Source organism: Acanthamoeba castellanii (assembly GCF_000313135.1).
Source record: "Acanthamoeba castellanii str. Neff unplaced genomic scaffold scf7180000084510, whole genome shotgun sequence".
Taxonomy (NCBI): domain Eukaryota; phylum Discosea; order Longamoebia; family Acanthamoebidae; genus Acanthamoeba; species Acanthamoeba castellanii.
In genome coordinates this window covers 49873-69800 of record NW_004457732.1, presented here as the reverse complement: position 1 = coordinate 69800, position 19928 = coordinate 49873, and the positions used below count along the sequence as shown (strand labels likewise).

The 19928-nt window shown below is 60.4% G+C and overlaps 9 protein-coding genes across 9 annotated transcripts; 3 read left to right on the top strand and 6 right to left on the bottom strand.

Annotated features, from left to right (window-relative positions):
* Window positions 1-13: 13 nt before the first annotated feature.
* ACA1_326900 (uncharacterized protein) lies at window positions 14-2293 on the bottom strand (the record flags this gene model as incomplete). Its single annotated transcript, XM_004358238.1, is given in 2 exon segments — window positions 14-769; window positions 782-2293. Coding segments are annotated over 2 exon segments (2268 nt in total), but the record flags the coding sequence as incomplete, so codon positions are not given.
* A 477-nt stretch (window positions 2294-2770) lies between these two features.
* Window positions 2771-4928, bottom strand: ACA1_326890 (WD domain, Gbeta repeat-containing protein; the record flags this gene model as incomplete). The annotated part of the gene is made up of 9 exons (XM_004358237.1): window positions 2771-2859; window positions 2952-3039; window positions 3103-3170; window positions 3447-3572; window positions 3708-3861; window positions 3945-4094; window positions 4176-4331; window positions 4441-4579; window positions 4720-4928. 9 exons carry the CDS (start codon window positions 4926-4928, stop codon window positions 2771-2773), a joined length of 1179 nt encoding a protein of 392 aa, XP_004358294.1.
* A 579-nt stretch (window positions 4929-5507) lies between these two features.
* ACA1_326880 (uncharacterized protein) lies at window positions 5508-7453 on the top strand (the record flags this gene model as incomplete). Its single annotated transcript, XM_004358236.1, has 6 exons — window positions 5508-6176; window positions 6260-6331; window positions 6424-6774; window positions 6826-7247; window positions 7298-7354; window positions 7375-7453. 6 exons carry the CDS (start codon window positions 5508-5510, stop codon window positions 7451-7453), a joined length of 1650 nt encoding a protein of 549 aa, XP_004358293.1.
* Window positions 7454-8039: 586 nt separating this feature from the next.
* Window positions 8040-9839, bottom strand: ACA1_326870 (FYVE zinc finger domain/Ankyrin repeatcontaining protein; the record flags this gene model as incomplete). The annotated part of the gene is made up of 3 exons (XM_004358235.1): window positions 8040-8147; window positions 8447-8536; window positions 8613-9839. 3 exons carry the CDS (start codon window positions 9837-9839, stop codon window positions 8040-8042), a joined length of 1425 nt encoding a protein of 474 aa, XP_004358292.1.
* A 571-nt stretch (window positions 9840-10410) lies between these two features.
* Window positions 10411-14420, top strand: ACA1_326860 (lipase; the record flags this gene model as incomplete). Its single annotated transcript, XM_004358234.1, is given in 17 exon segments — window positions 10411-10499; window positions 10582-10787; window positions 10871-11451; window positions 11531-11621; window positions 11720-11810; window positions 11898-12050; window positions 12169-12193; window positions 12285-12659; window positions 12754-12843; window positions 12976-13095; window positions 13108-13184; window positions 13290-13429; window positions 13526-13646; window positions 13727-13782; window positions 13871-14069; window positions 14164-14215; window positions 14292-14420. The coding sequence occupies 17 exon segments, from the start codon at window positions 10411-10413 to the stop codon at window positions 14418-14420; spliced, it is 2595 nt and encodes an 864-aa protein (XP_004358291.1).
* Window positions 14421-14564: 144 nt separating this feature from the next.
* On the bottom strand, window positions 14565-16077 carry ACA1_326850 (protein kinase domain containing protein; the record flags this gene model as incomplete). The annotated part of the gene is made up of 5 exons (XM_004358233.1): window positions 14565-15063; window positions 15144-15359; window positions 15435-15512; window positions 15586-15784; window positions 15963-16077. 5 exons carry the CDS (start codon window positions 16075-16077, stop codon window positions 14565-14567), a joined length of 1107 nt encoding a protein of 368 aa, XP_004358290.1.
* A 450-nt stretch (window positions 16078-16527) lies between these two features.
* Window positions 16528-18350, bottom strand: ACA1_326840 (mevalonate kinase; the record flags this gene model as incomplete). The annotated part of the gene is made up of 8 exons (XM_004358232.1): window positions 16528-16590; window positions 16669-16809; window positions 16906-17021; window positions 17098-17200; window positions 17279-17366; window positions 17451-17520; window positions 17597-18161; window positions 18255-18350. The coding sequence occupies 8 exons, from the start codon at window positions 18348-18350 to the stop codon at window positions 16528-16530; spliced, it is 1242 nt and encodes a 413-aa protein (XP_004358289.1).
* Window positions 18351-18417: 67 nt separating this feature from the next.
* ACA1_326830 (uncharacterized protein) lies at window positions 18418-18933 on the top strand (the record flags this gene model as incomplete). Its single annotated transcript, XM_004358231.1, has 3 exons — window positions 18418-18628; window positions 18713-18777; window positions 18859-18933. The coding sequence occupies 3 exons, from the start codon at window positions 18418-18420 to the stop codon at window positions 18931-18933; spliced, it is 351 nt and encodes a 116-aa protein (XP_004358288.1).
* A 125-nt stretch (window positions 18934-19058) lies between these two features.
* On the bottom strand, window positions 19059-19844 carry ACA1_326820 (eukaryotic ribosomal protein L18, putative; the record flags this gene model as incomplete). The annotated part of the gene is made up of 4 exons (XM_004358230.1): window positions 19059-19134; window positions 19213-19604; window positions 19696-19782; window positions 19839-19844. The coding sequence occupies 4 exons, from the start codon at window positions 19842-19844 to the stop codon at window positions 19059-19061; spliced, it is 561 nt and encodes a 186-aa protein (XP_004358287.1).
* Between the last annotated feature and the right edge of the window lie 84 nt (window positions 19845-19928).

The following is a 19928-nucleotide window of genomic DNA, read 5'->3' as shown; positions in this document are numbered from 1 at the left end:
TGGTCATCGACGACGCGGGCTGCGGATCGCCCACGAGCAGGTCGCGCGTCCGGCGCGTGGGCGAGAGCGACCGGGAGCGGTGGAGGCTACGCTCGGACATGGAGCGCTTCTTCTCCAGCTTCCGCTTGCGCATGCGCCGCCTCTGCCTGACCTCCTCCGACTCGCTGCTGTCGCTCCCGCTCCCGCTCCCGCTGTAGGAGAGCGGCTCCTCGCTCTCCTCTCCGTCATCACCGTAGGCCGTCTCCTCTCCCGCAGGTCGGTCGATCCGGTCGTCGGTTGTGTTCTTGCCCAGCTTCTTGACGATGCTGCGGAAGCCCTCGACCATGCGCGGCGTGATGGCGCCCAGCCGCGAGCCGATCCCGCTCCCGGCGTTGCTGCTGCTGCCCTCACTCCCCAGCGTGTCGGCCTCGGCCTCGGCATCGGCCTGGTGCGGGTGCGGCTCGACCCGCACGGCGGACATGGTGCCCAGGGAGAGCACCGGAATGGCCGGTTTGACCGATCTAGTCGTGCTGTCGGTGCTCGTCGACGTCACCCCGCGCCGCGGAGCCAGGGCCACTCCGCTCCCCGACGAGTGGCTCGCCGCGCTCGAGCTGCTGCCGTTCGTCTTCTGCCGCCGGCCACTTCCTCCATTACGCGGCGAGTCTGTCCCACGCCTCTTCTTCTCCACCACTTCCTCCTCCGCTTCCCTAACAATCGCCGCTCCTCGCGTCGCTTCGTTCTTTTCGGCTGTAGCGGCGCATTCGTTCTTTTCATCGTCTTCGTTCTCCGCCTGTGGCCGTACCCCGTTGTCGACTGCTTCGTGGGCCTGGGAGGTAGTCGTGGGTGTGGCGGGCCATCCGCCCCGAGGCGTGTTGCGCTCGCGGCGGTATTCAGCGATGTAGGGGTTGTCCTGGGCGGCCGAGTCGCTGAGCAGCGCCGGGTTCACGCCAGTGAAGCTCTCCCGCTTGATCCGGTCGTGATCGGTGCTGCCGCCCGTCCGTGTCAGCTTCCCGCCCGACAGCGCCCGCACCAGTCGCGCGCCCTTACTGTTCCGCTTGCCCGCACTGCTCTTCTCCCTCTTGACCTCCTTCTTTTCTTTCTTCTCTTTCTTCTTCTCTTTCTTTTCCTTCTTCTCCGTCTTGTCCTTGCGCTCCTTCTTCCCCTTCCGCTTGGGCTTGTCCCTCGACGGCGGCAGCTGCGGTCCGGCCGAGTAGGCCCGCGGCCGCTCGAAGGCCTCCGCTCCACGCTGGCCCGACGACGGTGATGGCTCGTTGGCTGCCGCCGCCGTGGTGGTGCTGTTCATCGATCGCGAGTGGCGGCGTCGCGACCCGTGCTTGCTGCTGGTGGTCGCTTTCCGAGGCGAGGGCGAGGGAGATGTCGAAGTCGACGACGAGGGAGACGACTCAGGCGACACCACCATGCGCGGCGACGTCGATAGCGAGCCGGCTGCAGTCGCAGGTGCGAACACCGGCTGCGGTCGCCAGACACTCTGGGACGCGGCCAGCGGGGAGGCGGCAAGCGCGCGGGCCTTCCCCAGGCGCGGAGCCTCCAAGCTCGACGAGGCCGCCGGGCCGCGGCGGGGCACCGGCGGCGAAGATGACGTCGTCGTCGCATTGCCGCTGCCGCTGCCGGTGGCCAAGGGCTGCTTGCGCACCAGCGAGGCCGAAGACTTGAGGCCGAACAGACCCGACTGCGGCAGGCCTCCGGGGAGGAGCAGCACCGACCCGGATCCGTCCGACGAGAGCGACGAGGCCCGCGCGCGGCCGAGGGCCAGCGAGTCACGCTTCCGGTCGTGCATGTCCTCCTCGCGATGGTCCTCGTCGCCCACCTCGCCGTCCCACACCACACTCATCCCACCACCACCACCACCACTGGTTGCCCCAGTAGTGGCAGCCGGGCCGTCGTGGTGGTGGTGCTTGCGGTGGTAGGCGTTGAGCGCGCCGAGGGCGTTGGCGCGTCGCTCGCGCTCGGCCTTGAGCCGCTTCTTGATCTCGGCCCGCTTGCGCAGCATCTCCTTCTGCTTCTCGCGTTCGCGCCACTCGCGCTTCATGGCCTCTTCGTTTTCGTCCACCACCCACGTCGGGTCGGGGTCGCCCCACTCGTCGGAGGACCCGTCCGACGAGCCGGACGAGGAGAGGCCGTCCGAAGATGAGGAAGATGATGATGAATCGGAGGAGGACAAGTTATTGCCGCCGCCGTCATCGACGGAGAGGTAGAACATGTCCTCGCGCTCCTCCTTCTCCCGCTCCGCCGCGCGGGTGAAGATGAAGCGCGACTGCACCGAGTACAACATCGAACTCGTCGAGACCAGCATGACGGATGAGACGATCAGCGCGTTCTTCTGCCGGTCCGCGAAGAGGGCGTTCGATGAAACCGCTCTCGATTATTAAGCCTTAGCCCCGCCCACCGAACTAATCTTAATCTTTGTCCTCTTCGCTTTTTAGCCCCCTTCGTTCTTTTTTTCTTTTTTAGTTACCTCCGCGTGGTCTGTGTGCTTGGTGTCCCGCAAGACGACCAAAGCGACCGAAGCGGGGGGGGGGTAGGCTCTGTTCAGCTTGACCGTTGCGTTGGCTTGGTGGTGTTTTTTAATATTGAAAAAAGTGGTGATTGGCCTTGGGCGATCACACAGCAAAAAAGATCTATTTACACGCTCTGTGTGATGGAGAGGAAGATGGGGGTATGTACATCTCTACCAATTATTGGAAGGGGGAAGAAGGGGGGATGGTGATCGTCGTCGACGTTTGGTTCTATACTCTGCTGGGTGTGATCTTCGGTGTCGCCGCAACCCAGCTCAACACACGATGGCCTCCTCTTCGGGGTCCTCCTCGGGCAGAGAGAAGTCGTGAATTCGGATGGTGCGGTCGTTGGAACCCGAGATGACTGTAGAAAGAATGGAAGAGAGGCGTTAGGTCGCTTTGTACCCCGTGGGGGGGAAGAACTGCAGAGAGACGGAAAGAAGGCAGGTTGCATACTCTTCGTGGAGTCGAACTGGAGGCACCACACGCGGGATGTATGATAGTCGAGAGTGCTGACGCACTGGTTCGTCTTCAGATTCCAAACCTGCGGAGAGACGCGCAAGGTCAGGTACATACGTGAAGAACATAGGGTGCGCGATGCGCGTACCTTGATGAGAAAATCGCCAGCCCCGGTAACGAGCTTGTTGCCTTCGAACTGCAAACACAGCACACGGCCTGAAAAAATGTAAATGAGAGGAAGCTGTCAGTTCTGTGCCAGCTACGACGATAGTTCGTGACGAGCGATGGAGAGCCGAGAGATCAGATTCGCCTTGCTGGAATCAGTTCCGAAAGGAGCGGCCGTAATGATAATAAGAAGAAGAATAACAAAGTAATAAGAAGAAAGAAGAAAGAAAAAAGTGGCCGTCTCTTCCTCATGCTAAAGACTATGTCATCAGATTCTGCGTGGTTGCTGAATGGGGGAGGGGAGGAGACCAGGAGCAGGGAGCGCACCTGTGTGTCCGGTCAGCGTCTGTTCGCAGGTGAAGTTCTTCATGTTCCACACCTTCACCGTCGTGTCCCGCGAACCCGAGATGAGTATGTCGCGCTCGTTCTCGTACTGCAGCGTCCACAGACCATCTGTGCGCATTGGGGGGGGGGGAAGAGATGGCGCCAGCCAAGAGAGACGCTCAGTTGGGTTGTCGCCCCGGGCACAGCCGCACACGATGAAAATGACGGAGTGCACGAACCAGTGTGGCCGGTGAAGACGTGGACGGGTTTGGCCTTCCTGAGGTCCCACAAGCTTGATGGTGTGGTCCCACGAGCCGCTGAACAGTCGGTAATTGGCGGCGTCAAAATGGAGACCGCACACCTCCTGGGTGTGCCCCTCCAAGGTGTTGATGCACTGCTTGGTCCGTCGATCCCACACCTAGGCGCAGAGCCACCCGTTGGTAAGATGACAGCGTCCCATTGAGCTTTCACACCACACACACACCTCAGCGAGAAAGGCACCTTGATTGTGTTGTCCTTCGATCCGGAGACGATGTACTGCTCGCTGAAGCGAAGGCACACGACTTCGTCAACGTGGCCCTCAATCACATCTGTGCACTTCTCCGTTTCCAAGTCCCACACGCGCATCGTGTTGTCTGCAGAGCCGCTCACCTGCGCGCGAGCATTGGGGTGATGAAGCATTGAGTGAATCAAGCGCGGACCGCGAGGTGAAGTCAGTGGTTGGTGCCGTACGACGTTCTTGGAGTCGATGCGGAGGGTGCCGACAAACTCGCGGTGGCCCACGAGCTTGGAGATGGTGGTGGGCTTCTTGCCCTCCCGGAACTTGTCCAGGTCCCACACGCGGATGGTCTTGTCGTACGAACCGGACACGATCCTGTCCTCATCAAACTGTTTGCGGACACCAACACCACACACACCCACACACACACCCATAGGGTTAACGGTGAGCACAGCACAGCAATGGAGGAGGAGGAGGAGGAGGAGAAAAGGAACCCACCTGCAGGCAATAGACTTCTTCTTCATGGCCATGGAGGGTGACAACGTTGGGCTTGCAGTGGAGCCACCGGTTTTCGATCTCTGTTCGCTGTTTGAAGCTCTCCATCCAACTTTCGCACGTCTCCCCGCTTCTCCAGTCCCTGCCAAAGGAGCAGCACAGCCAAGGCGCGGTTCCACGAAAAAAGCGAATCAACAACAAAAGCCAAACGAAGCACGAAACTGCACGATTTGGGGGGGGGTTGGAAGGAGAAGAGTCGATGAGAAGGTAGTGGAGACGCACCTCCATTTACAAGAAGAAAGCCAATGTCGATGGTAGAGAGCCTTCCACAGGAGGTGCTCATCGTAGAGGAGGTTGCGCCAGGCAACGCTGGCTGAGCTGAGATTTAATACGGATTTGATGTCGAGGAAGCTGCCGATGAGAATCAGCACCTCAGGGGGCAATGTAAGAAGCTCACACCCGCCTTCATCCTTGCTTGTGGAGTTGGTCATCTCTTTGTTGATGTTGGTGTTGCGATGGCGCATGTAAATTGCCTGGAATTTACAAAAGCGCCAAGGTGGTGGGTAGCCGCGGGCAAGGAAGGAAAGAGACGGGGTTGATCGATTGAGAGTTGCACCAAATGCAGCGCGAGGGCACGACTTGATTTTGCAGGTCTCGTAGCGGAGCAGAGCGACGCGGGGTGCTGTGTAATTTTTTGATATTTTTTGTGATGGCTTTCGTTTCGGCCATTTCTGCGCGTCCTTTCCTTCGGTTGTCTGCTGTTGTGCCGTGTGGGTCCCGAAATGGCCGTTTTCCAAGCGTTTCCGCCCGGTGTCTGCCCTTGTCGTCGACATGGTCACTGCCTCGTGCTGGCCACTGGACGAAAAGGCGTTGAAGATGCACAGGAGACGAAGAGCGTCGTTATTCTTATTCATTTTATTATTTTATGTATTCATAATAATATACTGCCATGAAATTGTTGGGAATGATTGCAGTGAATGAACTATTATAATAACTGTACCTGTTTTATGTGTGCCTTCCCTGCCAGTTCCTTTTCCCCTCTCGATTCGCGCTGAAGAAAAGTCTTGAAGATGGATTTTGATCTCGACCTCGACCTGGAAGATGAAAACGACGCGGTAAAAGTAAAGGTGAATGATGAAGACTTCTTGTCTCTTCTAGACGACCTGGATGCAGCTGCTTTCGTGTGCGCCACTCAAACGCCCCTGACCCTGGCCGAGCTGTGCCACCAGACCATCATCGACCAGTGCGCTGCCGTCTTCTCGGCCATCATGCGAGGCGAGCAACAGCGTGCCAGCAGGGAAGAGGAGGAAGAAGAGCAGGACGCGGGCCTGCTGCTGCCGGCGGAGCTGGCGGACGAAGTGGCGGCGACCATGTCCGCGCGTCGGCTGTGGACCAACGAGCTGTTCGAGTTTGCGCTGAGGAGGGTGGGCATGAGCGTGGTGGAGCTCTCGGGCCAGCCTCGGTTGACCCGCGCCGGCCCGCTGCTCAACTCCCCGCGCTACCTCTCGAACCTGCGGCGTCTCAACGTTGCGTCCGTGACCCTGGGCTCGTCGCTGCTCGAGCTGCGCGCGCGACCGCTGCTCGAGGAGGTGGTGCTCAAGAGCACGGACCTGCATGCGGTGACGCTGGCTGACTGCCCGAACCTGCACCTCGTCGAGCTCGCCACCACCGACCTTCAGTCCTTGCGCGTTGAGAGGTGCCCCTCGGTTGAAACGTTCAGCCTCCAGACCAACCACGTCGTACGACACACACACACACACACACCAACGACACGACACACGCCTCGCTGGTTACCTGCCGTTGACAGTCTTGGCACCGACAGGTGGATGCGGCCGTTGCGCAAGTCGTTGAAGGCTGCCCTAACCTCCGCGACCTGCACTACACCGCCAGGCCTGTGCGGTCTGCGGTACTTGCCGCCCCAGCACTCCCTGATCTGCGCGGGAGCGCGCTCACCCCCAAGCATCGGTGTGCGATGAATGGATGCAGAAGGAGATCGACGGGCAAGAGGTCCCCGTCGTGTTGCGGTTGGCCGACAGGGAAGCGCAGCTCGAGCGGCTGGAGATATTCCACAGCGGCATCCGGAGCATCGAACTGACCGGCGGCTGCCCGCACCTGAGCAAGCTCACGCTCCAGCGCTGCCGCCTCCTTCGCTCGGTCCACATCACCGAGGCCAGGTCGCTGACGCACCTCCGTCTGGACAACATCAACAACAGGCGCGACTGGCCGGGACCGGCCGGGACCACGGACGAAGCTGCTGGCGCTGATCAAGAAGAGGTGGAGGAGGCGTTCGTGCGCATCGAGGACGCATCGCATCTGGCCGTGGTCGAATTCAGGAACGTCAACGCGCACTACCTGGACACCCTGAAGAGCATCTCGCGGGACCTGCAGTCAATCAAGCTCATCCACCTCGTCCACGGCGCCGTGGAGCCACGTGCGCACGACATCGCCCGGCTGCTGCTCGAGCGCGACGCCGCCTGTGGGCTCTCCGCACTTCGGTTGCTCCACCTGGAGCTCACGCGGGAGATCGACGACTTCGTGCTGCTGGCCAGCGGCAACACATCGGTCCTGCCCGCGCTCTGGCGTCTCGTCCTGATCGGCAAGCCCATCCGCAACGTGGCCGTCGGCGGTATGCCCGAGCTGTCCAGCGTGGAGCTGGGCGACTGGCACGACGGGTCGCCGACGGGCGACGCCAGCCGCGACATCATCGACGGCCGCGTGTCGGTGGCTGGCCCCATGGTCCGCACCGTCCAGCTGTGCTCGCTGCGCGTGCGCGACCTCCACATCGACTGCCCGGCCACGCGCCATCTGCTGTGCTGGAGCACCCACGTCCCGCCGCACGAACTGCAGCGCTGGCCGACAGCTCTGCCGGCCCTGCATGTGGCCGAGCACTCAGGCCTCGCCGACGAAGACGCCGAGCGTGCGCTCGGGCACGCCCAGTACCGGCCTCGACACTACGACGGGCAGCCCAGGCGACCGGACTCAGCCAGTGGCTGAGGTAGGTAGATTAGAGAGATAGATAAGATAGATATTTTTAAAAAAAACGAAATATATCGCGTGTGATTCGTTGTACCGTCTGGTGGCGGGTGGTGGGGATCATCACGATGGGGTCCAGGCCGTCTTTGCGTCGCTCGACGAAGAGGGCGATGCCGGGTGTCTGGTGCAAGTGCTCAGGGCAGCCGCGCTGCTGGTCGAGAGCGTCCCCTACCAGCGCCTCACCCCCGGTTACACCCAGGCACGTACCACGCAACCCCTCCCCTGCCGTGTCGTGTGTGCGGTGGTGGTGTGTGTGTCCTAATGGCGCTGGTGGAGAACGGAGGAGGTTGACGGACAAATAATTCATGTTGTTCGTTCGGTTGGCTTGTGTACAGTCGGGGTCGTGCCGTGTGTTTTGTGTCTCGCTCTTTTGTTGGATTTGGGGTTGTTGGCCGGACTGCAAGTGGCTCGCCGTCGCCAGGATCGAGCGATCGACTGTGTTCGATGTTCCTTCCGTTTCGCCACTTCGCGTCCACCATTCGCCTTCGCGCGATGTTCCTTTCTTCCTCCTTCGCTCCTCGTTCCGTTTTTCCTCTTGTCGCCTTCGCCGTAATGCCAGTCTCGGTCTTTTAGTTCGACTTGGCCTTGGTGTTTGTGTTCGTGTCGGCGCACACCACGCATACGCGCACTGGCTCCTTCATGCCCTTGTCGGGCAGACGCATGCGGTGTGGCGTGCACTGGTCACAAAATATTTGCCCTGTAAAGGTTCATGTGGACGGCACAACAACAACAACAACAGAAGAAGAAGAAGAAGAAATGAGAACATGTTGTCAACCAACGCGCAGGCGGAGTGGGTGACGTCAGGCGTACCGCAGTTACGGCAGTGGTGCTGCATTGTTGTAGAGCGCAAATCGAACACGGGGGGGGGGGAGAGAAAAGCAGCAATGAGACCAGCGAGAACAGAACCATTCACATGTACGCATATTTTCCCCTTTTGGTGCAAACGCTCAATTGGTGAGGGAAGGGGGAAAGGTACCTTTCTGACGATGAGAGTGAACTTCTTCGAGCAGTGCATGCACTCGGGAGTCGTGTTGTCGGGCTGCCAGTTGTCGTGGCTGTATTTGCTCTGCTTGCGTAGGAAAAAAAGGGGGACATGAGCAAGCGCGCCTTTGGGGGGGGGACGAAAGAAGGTGAAAGAGTACCCGGGAAACGTTCTTGTCGGCCTTGGCCCCCTTGGCGTCGGCGGGGCCGTTGGTGGGCTTGTCGGTCTTGGCGGCGGCCTTGGTGACGGGCTCGAGGAGGGCGCGGATTGCGGGCTCCTTGGCAAAATCAATGGGGAGCTCGCCCTTGGTGGTCCTCACGTTGGGGTCGGCGCCGTGGTCGAGCATGAAGCGCACGGCGTCGGGGTTGCCCCACTTGACCACCGAGTGGAGCGAGGTGGTGTTAATCGTGGTACCGGCATTGATGTCGGCGCCGGCGTCCAGCAGGGTCTGGACGGTCTGCTTGAAGCTGTCGAGGGAGGCGAACGACTGCGCGTTGGAGGCGCACATCCGGAGGGGCGTGTTGTTGAACTTGTCGCGCGCGTTGACGTTGGCACCGTGGTCCACGAGCAGGCGCACGAGATCGGTGAGCGACTTGCCGGCAGCCTCGTGAAGGGGCGTGAGCATGGTCTCGGACAGCGCATCGACCGAGGCATTGGCCTTGAGGAGCGCCTCGGCCACCTCGCGGTAGCCCTTGTCGCCCCCGCTGGCGGCGTTGTGGAGAGCGGTCCAGCCCTTCTGGCCCTTGATCTCGAGGTTGGCGCCCGAATCGATGAGCGTGGTGGCGACGTCAATTTTGCCGCGATCGATGGCAAGCATGAGGGCCGTGTTGCCCGTCGACGATTGGGCATCGACATCGGCGCCGGCCTCGATGAGAACCTTGACCGCGTCGAGCGAACCGCAGCAGGCGGCCGAGATGAGGGGCGTCAGCTTCTGCTTCTCGGATCGAATGTTGACCTCGACGCCGGCCTCGAGCAGCGCACGAACGACATCGACGTAGTTCTTCTCGGCGGCGATGTGGAGGCCGCAGCAGCCGGCATGCTGCGACGAGAAAGCCGACGGATTGGCGCCATTTTTCAACAGCAGGCGCACGAGATCGAGATTGCCCTTGCCCGCAGCCGCGAAGACCGGCGGCGAATCGCCGTCGACCTTGGCGCCTCCCTTGATGAGAATCTCGGCCACATCGGTGTGGCCCTTGAGGCAGGCCAAGTAGAGCGGCGTGCAATCTTCCACCACGGCCTCCAGGTCCAGCGGCGCGCCTTGTGGGCTGTTGATCAGCTGTCGCACCTTCTCGGTGTTGTTCTGCCACACGGCTTCGTGGATCTCACTGGTCCATCCCACCTGCTGCTCTCCCCCCTCCTCTCCCTGCGGCTCCTGACCGTCGCTCATTCTTCTTCTCTTCTCTGCTCTCGATCCTCTCGGATTCACGAATAGCGGCGGATTGCAATCCTGGAAATCGCATTGTGCCAGGTTGGAAGATATGTTAGCACGTGTGCCCCATGATGCAAGTCGACTCGTAATGCTCAATTCGACTCAAAATGCATCAAGTAGTGATCATAAGATGGGGGGTAAAATTTATAAAGGATGGGAAGTGGAGGTAAAGAAGAATAGGACGAGAGATTCGCGAAGCCATCAAGCAAGAACAGAACACGCACCGGTTCGAAGGGAGTCCAATTCGAATCGCTTCTTCCACTGACGGCAAAGGGGAAGTCCTTTTCCTTCTCTGCTGTCGCTGCGTCGCCCTTTGCCAGTCCAAAAACGCCCACAAATTGTGTCGCGATCCGAGCCGTCGACAGAAAGCCAAACAATCCAGAAAAGGCGACGCAATATTAATAATCATCGCGCGCAATGCAAATACCTTTCTTCAGTCGGGAGGAATGCTTGGCACGCTTGGTATGGTACGACCGCGAACCGGCAACCGTGGTGGCTGGCACCTGCGAAGTACAATAACCAAAAAAAAATGGAGATGGAGGAGACACCAGCCATCGACGAGGTCCCCACCGTGGCATTTGTGGTGGCTCTCAAGAGGAACGTGCCACCTGCCGTCAAGTACTCCTGCCCCCCCCCACTGCTTTGCAACGTCTCGTTATTGTTGACAGGTGCCCCCCCTCCGGGTGTGCGTAAATGAAAGGGCTACGCAATGGGGCGAATTCAGTGAGTACGGCTGCATAGAGCTGCAGGCTGGCGGCACCATCCGCCTGTTCGAGATGAAGGACAAACAGGCGGGCCGTCTCCTGGCGGTGTCGTCGATCGAGGGCCTCAGCGGCGTCGCCGACAGCACCCGCTACTTCTTTCTTAGCGTGGAGAGAAATGCCCTCGCACCTCCTCTCCCTCCCGGTGCCCCAGGCACGTGCCTTCATCTATCCACACACAACACACACACAACACCTTTACCGACGAATGCATCTATGCGCGTACAGAGCCGGGTGTGGCAATCGCGTTTTACTCGAAGCAAGAGATGGAGAAGTTTATGTTTGCCGTCAATCAGCGTCGCCAGGACGGTCTGCGACCCAAGATCGAGCGCGAGCGTAGCATTCTCATGTGGGAGACCGGTGGACAAGGCCTGGCCGGGCCGTCCATCGACAGTCGACGGGACACCGAGGAGTGGGAGGAGTCGGGTACCGACGGCGACCACGAGCCGTTCCTCACCGTCCCGCCCAAGGACATGGTGGCCCGACTCGAGGAGCTCAAGAGCAAGGTCAAGAGCGGCAACCGGCGCAAGGGCCGCACGCAGGAGATTGTGATCACGCGCTCGACGCCCGCCGCCAGCCCAGGGGCGAGGGCCGCCTCCGGGCCGCCGCCGATCTCGTCGTCCGACTCCTCGGTCGGGACGATCAAGGCGCGGGACAAGAAGGAGGAGGTGGGGCAGTTCCTGCGCGAGCGGTGCATCCTGCTGTCCGGTGACCACGCGGCCATGGAGAAGATCATCGCCGCCGTACAATCCTACGGCCTGCAGACCACCGTCGATATCGGCAAGCGAATCATGGACGACACACTGCTGGTATGCTACACGCGCTACTCCCTCCCTCGGCACTTTTTCTTTTTGGCCCTGTACTCAACCGACAGTTGCACATGCGCAGGAGTTATACCCTGCGGTGCCGGTGTCGATCATCACGCTGCTCGTGGACTTCTATACGGCCGCCACGTTCAGCACAGATGGAGCCATCTACGGTGACCTCCGCCCCTCTATCGACCAGTGCGGCTCATGACGGAAAGATGGGACTGACCATCTTTTTCTTCCCTTCCCCCCCCCCCGCTTCAAACACCAGGCGAGGCGCGGGGTGAGGTGGCGATGCAGGAGCCGCCAAAACTCTGGCGACAGTGGCGCAAGATGCTTGCCGACATTTTCTTCTTCTTCGAGTAGCTACTGACCCCCGCCAACGTTATCTTGGCTCGATCGCGGCTGACCTTCTTCTTCTTCTTCTTCTTCTTCGCCCTGCGCACCAGATACTTGTACGAGGAGGGCGCCGGACCCACGTCCCAGTGGCCCAGCAACAACCGGCGAAAGGGGCAAGCCTACCGGCACGACCTCAACGACCGACTGGTCAAGGAAGACAAGCAAAAGTATGACCAGCGGATCGCCATCAGGGACACCAGCAAGTACTCACTTATTCCTCCGCTCATCAGCCCCTCCTCCCCCCGCGAGGGCTATCGTCACTAACACTCTTTGCTCTTTCTTCGCCCGCGCGGCGGGTGACGATCGGCTTGCCGTACGCAGTATTATACGAGCAGAGATTCTGGCGGTACGCGCCTACCACACGTGCGCTCGCTCCTCTTTGGCCGCTTGCTCACCACACGATGGGTACCTTGCGTTCTGGGTTGTGGGTTGCGCAGACGCTGGGAATGGGGAGCAACATCGGCACGGCAGAGGACATGATGAAGCGGCTACGGAGCGCGCAGCTGACAGAGTCGCAGGGCGCGTTCATGAAGAAGAACGTGTTCCAGGAGGAGATGAAGATGCTCAAGCGATCCTATACCGAGGGTCGCCTCTCCATCGACGTCATGGACGCCCTCAACGAGGCCGACTCTGAGGAGAAGGCTGCGGGCAGCAGCCCGAACCCAGGCGCGGGCGGCAGCGGGGCCGGGGTGGAGGAGCCCTTCGACGAGCAGATCCTTCTCGACTCCTGCGAGGGGCGAAGCCTCGAGACCGGCCAGACCGATGGGGACAAGCAGCGACCCCGGGCCATCTGTGTCAACGATTCGTCCGAGGTATGTACCACCCGTGAGCCGCACACGCGCACGCGCACGCACCGCCGCACACATTCACTAAGCGTCGCGCACGTTGTGCCGGCCGGGTGACTAGGGCCCCCGCCCGCCGACTCCGAGGTCGTCCGGTGTGGTGAGGCAAGCCGACCTCGAGCGTGTTTACTCGAAGCTCTTCGAGAAGGCCCAGGTACGCCCGTACTTCTGCGCCATTCCGTGTCTCCACATGCGTCCATTTACGACGCTCTAACGAGCGTCACCCCTGACTGTGGCACGACACCAACGCGGCGACGACGGCGGTGTGGATGTTGCGTGTGCACAGGACCCGGGGGAGAAACTACTCGCGCAGTCGCTCATCTTCGTGAGCGGCGGGCAGTATTCCGCCTCCGCCGCGGTCAGCGCTGCCACCGCTGGCGCCGCCACCGCGAACACCGCCCCCGCGGTCCGGACACAGGGCCTTAGCACCGTGGCGCCCCACATCGACGACCAGGCTCCGCTCCGAGATTTCGCCCGAAGACGGATGGCCGGCGAGTATGCACCCCCCCCCCAATCTCGCTTCGCTCTATTTCTCATCGCCGTCTTCTCTCTTTGCCCCCCCCCCCGTGTGTGTGGTCGACCGATCCACGCTCGCTGCAGTGTGTTGGGTGCCGACGGCCGGATACGAGGGATCGCGATGCGAGAGGAATCACCCATGCAGGACGGCGAGCTGGTGGTGCGGTTCTTTGGGATGAAGGACGAGGACAGCTCGCTCCACGTCGCCATGAAGGTCATCCAAGGTGCCTACCACACCTCAACTCACGCCCGGCCGGCGCAAGAGCGTGCGTGATCTGACCTTAAGGACCGCGGCGCTGCCAACAAAACACGTCGAACAGAAACGATCGACACGGGGCCGTTCTTCCTGAAGGGCAAGAAGAACAAGATCGTGTCGGCCAAAGGGGGCGGCTCGGAGACACGCAAGATGAAGCTCACTCCGGCTTCTACCACATCCTCTTGGTATGCGCCCTCCCTCCCCGTGAATTACCGCCCACGCTGACCACTCACGTGCCGCCGCCGCCACCACAGGAGATGCATAGGCAATGCCTGGTCGAACACGGGGTGGATCTCGTGGACCACATCGTGGCGCGCGCGGGTATGAACCACACCACGTCATGCCACGCCATCACAGCCGGCCCGTCGTGCTACTGCGCTTGTGCTGACTCGCGCGCACTCACATCCAGGGAGCGACCAAACGAAGCGGGTGGTGTTCACGGGCCACAGCATGGGCGCGGCGATTGCAGCCATGGTGGCCTACCAGGCGGTGGTGCGCTACCCGGTCTTCCGGATGCGGCTCTACCTGGTACTTCTGGGCTCTCCGCGCTTCGCCCGCCGCACCTTCACCGCCTGGCTCAACTCCGAACTGCGCTACCGCATCCTACAGTGCGCCCCCTCTCTGTCGCCCCCCCCCCCCAACAACCACCACCACATAATCTTTTTCGCGTGGGCGTCTCACCTCGCTCTCACCGCCCTCCAGTATCACACTCGCTGGCGATCAGGTGCCCAAGTCCCCACCCGTTCCTCCCTTCGTACGCCTCCTGACGCCAGCGAACTCGAGTTGCTCCTGAACTGACCTGACTGCTGCGGGGGGGGGGCGCAATGCAGTTCGGGTGGTACACGCCAGGGGAGAGGCTCGAGATCAACTCGGGCAACCTCTTCGTGAGCAAGGCGGCCTCCAACACCGTCCACTTCCAGTATTGGGAAGTGCTGCGCACGCTGCTGGCCTACGACTGACGTCAGTCGCCCACGCACAGGCCAATGCTGTATTTGCTTCAATTTTGTGTGCAGACGGCTGGGCATCACCCCACCGGCGGCTGCAATGTACATCAATCTATATTTCCACCTCCCCTGTCGCATTACTATCGTGAGGCACGATCATCATCTCGAGTCGCGAAGCGAGGCGTAGACGGCCTGGCTGCCGCTGCCGTCGCTGCTGTAGACTTCATCGCTGGTGGTGCTAGTGGCGCCATCGTCGCTCTCGGCCGATTCGCCGTCGGACGAGTCGCTGCTGTCGTCTTCGCTGTCCGGCCCGTCGCCGTCGCGGCCGTAGTCGAGGTCGGCCAGCTTGTTGCCCAGGTCGTACATGGTCGGGCGCTGGTCGGGGTCGGCCGCCCAGCACGACTCCATGATCCTGAACACCTCCTCGGGACACCCGGCGGGGCACGCCAGCGGCACCCGGCCGATCATCTCCTCGACCCGCTCCTCGTCGTCGTCCCCGTGCTCGCTGAACGGCAGCTTCCCGCCGCTGAAGATCTCCCACATGACCACCCCGAAGCTCCAGCTGTCGGACTTGGGCGTAAACTTCTGCCACGCGATCGCCTCGGGGCTGAGCCACCGCGCGGACGCCTGCTGGTAGTGGCCGGCAGCTTCGAGCGCCCTGCGAACGAAAACAATTTATGTTCAATTGAGGGAGGGAGGGCGGCCACGGCGAGATAGAGGGGACGGGCATCGTCGTACTTGAGGAGGCCCGCGTCGCAGACCTTGACGATGTTGTAGCTGCGCAGTCGCTCGAGCACCAGGTTGCCCGCCGTCAGATTACGGTGCACGATCCCGTGCTGGTGCAGGTGATCCATGCCCGCGGCCACGTCCTTGGTGAGATCGATGAGCGTGTGGAGCGGCAGCTTCTTCTTCCGGCTCTGGAGGTAGTCCCGCAGCGTGCCATCAGGAACGCGCCTGCAGTCAACGTCCAGTCAATGTCATTGAGTGCGATGTGTGCGTGCGTGCTCACTGGAGAGGGTGCGCGTGTACTCGTAGACTAGGTAGAGGTGGTCGGCGTCCTTGGCCACGCCCATGAAGGCCACCACGTGCGGATGACTCGACACCAAACTGTCGACCGAAAAGGTTGTTGTGTGTCATCAACAATCCACCACGCGCCGATGATTAGCCCACGAGAACGAACCTGAAGAGCTTGGCTTCGTTGAGGAAGATGGTCTGGTTGACATTCTTGTTGAGTCGACGGATGACGACGCTCGTGTGGTTCCGCAGGCGGCCCTCGAACACCTCCCCGGTGCGGCCCTGCGCGAGCGTCTTGCCCAGCTTGAGGTCCGCAAAGTCGATCGCGCGCGCCTCCACGTCCCGGTCACGCGTGGACAGCACCCCTGGCCGCACACGCACACGCACACGCACACGCACACGCACACGCACACGCACACGCACACGCACACGCACACGCACACGCACACGCACACGCACGCAAGTCAGCTTTGGAGCGATCGAAGAAAAGAGCGAAAAAGAGCGAAAACGATCAACGCGTGGTGGCGGCGAGCCGAGACGTACGCGGGAAAGCGAGCTTGAGGTGCTGGATGTGCGAGAAGAGTTTGTTCCTCGGACCCAAGCGATCGAGTCCCAGCTTGGCCAGCTCCTCTTCCGTCAGCTCCATCAGCGTCTCCATGTCTAGCTCGCGCGTGTAAGACCAGACGAACAAAACGCGAAGAAGAACGAAAACGAAGAACGAAGGCGTACCAATTTCGTGGGCCACGAAGCTGGGAAGGAACTCGGCCAGCTGCAGACCCTCCAAGAGCCGAGACACCTCCGGGTCCTATCAATACGCCGGCCACCCGGGTGGCAGGTCACCACTTGGGAATTGACAAGATGGTAAGGAAGATGTTGGGGGGGGGTACGTGGAAGGTGGGCAACAGGTGGGACTTCGGCTACGGCTGCCCACACATCGGGCGCCTGAGGGGCGGCGGTCGTGGTGGCGACTTGGCCCGTCGCATGCAAGCTGCTGGCCGGAGGTGGCACAGACCCCTTCCTCGCAAACATCTTTTATTTATTATTTTATGATTTATTTTCATTTTGCACACAAAAAAGAAAACAAAATAAATAATAAATAACTCATCGCTCAGTTGTGGAAGTGAGTGGGAAGGTCGGCTGTGCCGTGGAAGGTGACGCCTGGCCCGCCCACCTGTGATTGAGCAGTTCGAAAGAGAGGAGTGAGCGAGATCCTAAGAAGACGAAACAGTGAGGAATGGCCAAAGCGTACGCCGGTGGTGAGGGACGAACTGGGGCCGAACTCTCGGTCGAGGTCGGCGATGAGCTGCTTGGTCTGCTCCTCGCTCGTTTCGTTCGTGAGGAGGGTGAACGCGCATCCGCCACCACCGGCGCCCGTCAACTTGCTGTGCAGCTTTTGGTAGTTTCATGCATTGACGAGTCAGCACCCTCCATCATCATAAAAAAAGAGCGAGCACCCCCTGGATGGCTCCACAGGTGAGCTGCGTACCTTGTACTGGGCCGATAGGAGGCGAATTTTGTCCAGCTGAGGGTGGCCCACGCCCACGGCGTTGAGCAAGTGATGGTTGACGTCGATCAACGACGCCAGGTGTGTGTGCAACTCGCCTGCACAGACACAACGCAGTGAGCGATCGATCGAATCGGTAAGAACCAACGGACAACGAGTCAGTCGAGCGCGCACCTTCCGAGGCCTGCGAGTTGGCTGCGGCGGCGAGGTAGCCGATGGCCTTGACGGTGAGGGCATGGATGGAGTCCAGCACGGGATCGATCACCTCCGGGTAGCGCTACAGCAGAGGAAGACCGAAGTGAGTGAACCAAAGAAGTTGAAGGTGACGGCTGTGTAGTGAGAACAGGCGCAGCACCTCGCGCAACGTTCTCACGCCAGCCACCAGCACCGAAGTTTTGCGCGGCACGGCTGTGTTGGTGAGCACAAACTGGAGCGGAGGGAAGCTGGTTGCATGAAGAGTGGGGAGGGGATAAGTAATCAAAAACTCATCACGCACGGCCAGGGCCACGCAAGTCGTTGCAACCCACCTGTCCAAGTGCTCCATCACACCCACGACGCGCCCTTCGACTTGCTTTCGATGGAAGGTCAGAGCACCACCTGCCCAGCGAATGCGTGAGAAAGAAGGTGGCATGTCTTGCGCTTCGTGCGCAGCAAGTAGTGGTGGTGGTGGTACCGAACGTGGCGATGGAGTTGTCGATGCCCGACGGTGTGCCGTGGATGATCTTTTCGGCCTTGAGCGCCCATCGGTTGATGTTGGCCTTGGACGTGGCCGCGTTCTCAGTGGGAGCGCCATCGGCGCCGTGCGAGCCATGAAAGTGCTGGAGCAACGCGGCGGCGCACGACACCGAGAAGGCTGCCGACGAACCCAGGCCGGCGCCCACGGGCACCGTCGATCGGATGCGCACTCGCACACTCTCCGTCGCCTTCGTGCCGCGGTCGGCTGCGGCGGTGGCCAGGGAGAGGTAGAGATAGAGGAACACCACCAGCGCCGAGAAGTGGTGCTCGCTCTCGTCGGCCCGCTGCGCGCACAGGACCTTGAGGGCCTTCACCGCCGCGTCGTCATCGGCGGGCTCAGCGGCCTTTTCGTCGGCGTCGGTGAGGGAGACGCCGTGGAAGTGGGATCGCAGCGCCTGCAGCTCGGGGAGTGCGAAGGCCAAGGTGGGGGCAGATGGGAGGTCGGGCAGCTCCAGCGCCACAACTCCCTCGCCGCCCGCAGTCAAGTGGGCAAACGTGCGCAACTGCTCCCGGCGCGAAGATGGGGCCAGGTGGAGTGAGTGACGGCGGCAAAGTGACGTGAAAGAATGAAGGAATAGATGCGACGGTGGGTGTACGTTGGAGAGAGAAGCCGCAAGAGCGGTCTTGCCGAACACCACAGCATGCTCCCCAAACAAAATCACCTGTGATAGCAAAAAAGACAAGATTATCATTATTCACATGATTAATCGCAGCATGGCGTTAAATCGGAACTATGCCTTGCCAGGCGCAGAAGCGATGATGGGCGCGGAATCCATCCTCACTGGTTGCAATTTATCTGCTGGTGGCGCCCAGTTTCCTTTGTTTTATTCTATTTCAATTATTTTATTTTTATTTTGTGCTGAAAACAAAACGCAACACAACACGATGGGCGAACTTGGGTCCGTCGAGTCCAGCTTTGGAGGAACCTCCATCTTCAAGCAGGCAGGGCAGATAAGAAGGGAGGTGCAAGGTGCGTTGCCTTCGCCTGCAACATCAGAAGGTGAATCACTCAATTTTCTTCATTCTTCGAAATGCTGTGTATATCACTGCACAGCACCTGGCTCGTTCAAAACGCTCATCGGTGCCGGAGTCCTTCTCATCGGTCTCGGCATTTGCTTTGTACGTTGCTGCTTTTTTGCATGGCGTGCAGTATGTTGGAATTTAATCGTTCTGTTCCTCAATTCCTTTCGTCCACCTCAGGCAGGATTGGCGCTCACGCTGCGCGAGATTCGCAAGTTCGCCAAAAAGCCTCCACGGCCACAGCATGGGCAATAAAGATGTTTGAGAGAGGCACAAGTCTTGATGGGGGCGAAAGAGACGGAAGTGGGTCGTGCATCGAGAACTGTCTTTTTAATGCCTTATGTGTGACAGAAGAGTGGAAGAGAACGCCGTTAGGTGACTTACACCTTGAAGCCGACAGACTTCCTCCTACCCCTAGCCCTCTCGGTCTTCCTGCTCCTGTTGGCGACCTTGGGCCTGCACAGAGTAGAAATAGTGTGGTGAATAAAAAGATGAAGCCAAAAAGAAGATGGTGAATTGGCGCGGGAGTTGTACCTGGTGGTGCTGTTGGGGACACCGGGAGCGCCGAAGTGCTTGGTGGCCTTCCTGGCGGTCTTGCGACCCCTAAGGAGGACGGTGTTGGCTCCGGTGGGGGCACGGAGGGCGAGCTGATCGAAGGTGAGGATTTCACCGCCGGCCTTGAGGATGCGGGTGCGGGCGCCCTCGGTGAACCTCAGAGCGCACACGGTCAGCTTGGGGAACTTGAGGAGACGGGCATCATCGGTGACGGTGCCGACGACAACGGCGATCTTGTCCTCCTTGCCCTTGGTGAAGCGGGCGAGCTTGATGAGGGACAGGGGGGGCTGGTTGGTCCTGCTCATGCAGAGCCTCTTCAACACGACGCGGTTGAAGTCAGCGCCAGTCCTGCGGGCGAGGAACCTGTAGAGCTATTGATGTGCACCGACAAGACGGAGATGAAGGATTAGGAAAGGGAGATCAGGGTGGGACGATCAAGAAGGGGAAAGGAACAGCTCCTACCTTGACGAGCAGAAGCAGGTAGGGATCCTCGGTCTTGGGGGAAGACCTGTTCTTGTTCTTCCTGTGCTTGTGCTCAAGATCAATACCCTACGAATGAGACGAAAGAGATGGCAGGATCAGCATTTCGATTCCAATCCGTTCACCTTCATCCTCATCAGTTGGCCAAGTTCCTTCACAAAGCCCGGCACGCAACAGACCTTGCCCCACAAATCAAGGGGTACGGTGACATACCA